The following is a 2082-nucleotide window of genomic DNA, read 5'->3' as shown; positions in this document are numbered from 1 at the left end:
TTAGTAGAGGCATGTTGGATGTTTAGAGTCTATGTTGTCTTTCATTCCAAATTTTGAAATTTATGCTTTATTTTGAGACTATGCTTCCGTGTCTATGCTATATCTTATTATTTACTTACCTTATGTATACTTATAAATGACATTCTAAGAGGCCTAGTTGGGGTCCTGTGGGATTTTAACCATCGTGTCTCACCTAGGGTCTAGCTTGGGTTGTGACAAACTTAGTATTAGAGCACAAGGTTTAAAGTGTCCTAGGGAGTCTAACATGCTATGCCAAGTAAAGTCATGTTCATCAGTGTGAAGTTCTCCATATTTATGAATAAGAGGCTGTGAGGCATCTTTGGAAAAACATCACTTTTTTATGATCTAATTATGCTATAGAGTTGAAATCTAAGGTTTCGTCCTCTAATTCTTGTTCTTTGTGATTACAAAACCATGCCTCCACGAAGAGCTCCTATAAAAAGGAATGTTGGAGAAGAGAAACAAGCTCTGAATGATCTAGTGGCCGAGCAAGTGACCCATGTGGAATTTAGGGTAGCATTTCAAGTGCTTTTCCAAGATATGGTGGCACAGGCTAACCGAGAAGTTGATGCTCCTGTGAACTCAAATGTGGGTATGGTGGCATTAAGAGTTCCTAACTTCACTAGAATGAATACCCCAGAGTTTCATGCATCCAAGTTTGATAAGGAACCCCAAGAGTTCATTGAAGGAGTTCAAAAGATTATTGATATTATGGGGGATATTCTTTCGCTCCGCAACTCCATTTTGTTGAGGAGTATGTGCACAAGAAGAAAAGTAAAATATGCCCTGGGATGACATAAAAGAAGAGAAAGAAGTAGAGAAGTATTCTCGGGCATTATCACTGATTAACTTTTTAAGGAAAATACCAAATTAATTGTGAATTTCAGCATAAAATTTCTGAAAGATAGAATAAATCAGATCTATTTTTCATTAAAAATAACCACGTGCACAAAGAATAGTCATCAATAAAAGTAACAAAATAATGAAAGCCTAAGGAAGAATTGACACGACTTGGACCCCATATATCTGAATGAATAGTTTCAAACATAGAAGTGGCCCTATTATTAACGCGCTTTGGGAAAGAGGCACGAGTGTGCTTCTCAAGCTGACATGACTCACATTCTAACAAAGATAAACTAGATAAACTGGGGACCATCTTTTGCAATTTCAAGAGACTTGGATGATCCAATTGATTATGGAGCAATTCAGAAGAAACAGCGGAAGTGAAAGCAATTTTTGAAATCCTTCAATGAACTTAAAGCAAGGGAACTTGAGTGTGAGGAAATATGCATTAAAGTTCAGACAATTTTCAAAGTATGCTCCATTCATGGCTGCCGACCCTAGAGATTATATGAGTAAGTTTGTATCGGGAGTTTTGGAGTTGGTGTCTAAGGAAGGCAAAACCATCATGTTGATCAAGGTGATGGACATCTCTAGGCTTATGATACATGACAAATAAATAAAAGAAGAGAAGTTGAAGGAGAGGTCTAGAAGGGAAACTAAGAGGGCTCGAACCGATAGTGGTTCATCATTTACTAGTGATTCGGTGCCAAATTTCAATAAGGATAGATGTCCTTTTCCCACTTGTCAGAAATGTGGTAAGAATCACCCGGGGGAGTGCATGGCCGACAAGGATGGTTTCTATAGGTTTGGTAAAGTTGGACATAACATGAGGGATTGTTCGGCGGCTTCTAAAAGAGGAAGGGAGATTTGTCAACAAACTCAGTATGGTGCTTCATCCGGTATGTTTTGAGTTCTTCGGTTTTAATGTTATTCTTAGAATGGATTGACATCATATTCGTTTTTCCATGATTAATTTTAGAACCTGATTGGCTCAATTTTTGCGTTAGTTGAAATGTTGTGTCCTCATGTGTACTCTTATGAATCCCTACATTTTAGCTTTTCCATGACTTTTCATATGTAGGCATTTTTAGAAAGATGGATTTTAAACTATATTTTATGTTAAGTTGAAAATCTCATGGCTTATGCAATTTAGATGTGTCATTGCATTCATATGGGTTGATAGTCCTCTTTCTATGTCCTATTCATGCTAGCTTGAAT

The 2082-nt window shown here is 37.1% G+C and overlaps 1 protein-coding gene across 1 annotated transcript; it reads left to right on the top strand.

The window, feature by feature from the left end:
- Positions 1-435: 435 nt before the first annotated feature.
- On the top strand, positions 436-816 carry LOC129875749 (uncharacterized). Its single transcript, XM_055950998.1, has one exon. It carries the CDS (start codon positions 436-438, stop codon positions 814-816), a length of 381 nt encoding a protein of 126 aa, XP_055806973.1.
- The last annotated feature ends 1266 nt before the right edge of the window (positions 817-2082 follow it).

This window comes from Solanum dulcamara, chromosome 12, assembly GCF_947179165.1.
Source record: "Solanum dulcamara chromosome 12, daSolDulc1.2, whole genome shotgun sequence".
In the NCBI taxonomy this organism is placed as follows: Eukaryota; Viridiplantae; Streptophyta; class Magnoliopsida; order Solanales; family Solanaceae; genus Solanum; species Solanum dulcamara.
Note: the sequence above shows the minus strand (reverse complement) of the source record. Positions and strands in the feature narration are given on the sequence as shown.

What these genes read in the sequence shown, in the direction of transcription:
- LOC129875749 (XM_055950998.1), top strand. Translation starts at nt 436, where the DNA reads ATGCCTCCACGAAGAGCTCCTATAAAAAGGAATGTTGGAGAAGAGAAA.